Source organism: Schistosoma mansoni, chromosome W (assembly GCF_000237925.1).
Source record: "Schistosoma mansoni strain Puerto Rico chromosome W, complete genome".
NCBI lineage: Eukaryota > Metazoa > Platyhelminthes > Trematoda > Strigeidida > Schistosomatidae > Schistosoma > Schistosoma mansoni.
In genome coordinates, this window is record NC_031502.1 from 12,410,305 (window position 1) to 12,411,314 (window position 1,010).

At 37.4% G+C, this 1,010-nt stretch overlaps 1 protein-coding gene across 1 annotated transcript in view; it reads right to left on the reverse strand.

Moving 5' to 3' along the window:
• The window catches only part of Smp_058780 (hypothetical protein), a 3,941-nt gene continuing 2,931 nt past the window's right edge, over positions 1 to 1,010 (reverse strand). The window contains exon 7 of the mRNA XM_018788568.1: positions 1 to 569. Within this exon, the coding sequence (XP_018654097.1) occupies positions 162 to 569 (408 nt within the window). The 3' untranslated portion in view covers positions 1 to 161. The remainder of the gene's footprint in view (positions 570 to 1,010) is intronic.

A 1,010-nucleotide genomic window follows, 5' to 3' on the forward strand; every position in this document is an offset into this window, starting at 1 on the left:
GAAGGGTAGTTATATTTTGAAGGCAGTCAAAAACGATAACTAAAAGCTTTGGCCGAACGACTATATCTACTTACACATAACAGATTCCAATAGTTTTCAGATCACTTGTGAAAATAAAATACACAATATGTACAGTTTGGAAAATCACCGTTTGCAAAGATTTAATCCACCTCTTTGTAACTCCGCTTTCTAGACTCACGATGTCGTTGGCGTCGTTCAGCCAGGATAGCTGACAGTTCGGGATTAAATGCAGAATTAAAGGGCAGACTTCGTTCGTCCACATACGATTGTTCTTGATCTGGAGGTTTTAAAGCATCTAAACCAAAAGATTTAGCCAGTAAAACTGCTGCCCTGTCTCTTTCCTTTCGTTCTCGTTGCAGTCTCTCAGCTCGAAGACGATTAATGTCTGAACTCTTGGCCATTTCAATCAAATGTGATTTTTTATCCATACTTTCGGGACTCAGAGAAACCTCTGTGGATAAATCTTTCGTTAGCTCCCCAAATGAATTACACGAAGTTTCAGTAAGTGATTGACTATACCTACTTCCTGTTCGCCGACTTTTCGAAGCCTATACGAAAGAAAAGTTTTACTATAGCAGCACACCGTTACAAATATTGATCAAGAAGTAGATAATATTAGCACCACAATTATGCGCGATATTCGCAATTGGACTGCATACATGTAACAAACTGAATATACCATGACAAATGTTTCCCGGGATGAATTTCGTAGTCATACAAGTTTTGAATTACGCGAATATCCACTGCAATACGCGAGTAAGAAAATATGTAATAACCATTAGTATGTACTACAAAACCAGTGCGGATCTACAATGTTTGTCGCAATGGTGAAGCCAGTGGGACCTCATCAAACTAACTTCTCTAAAACATTAAATAGGAATAATATATTTGTAAAATCTCAGCGAATGAATTTTAATTAAATCCAACGTTTCGCCTGGCAATCTGGTCCAAGCTTTTTCAAGGAATTATAATCAAACATCAAAAATTCC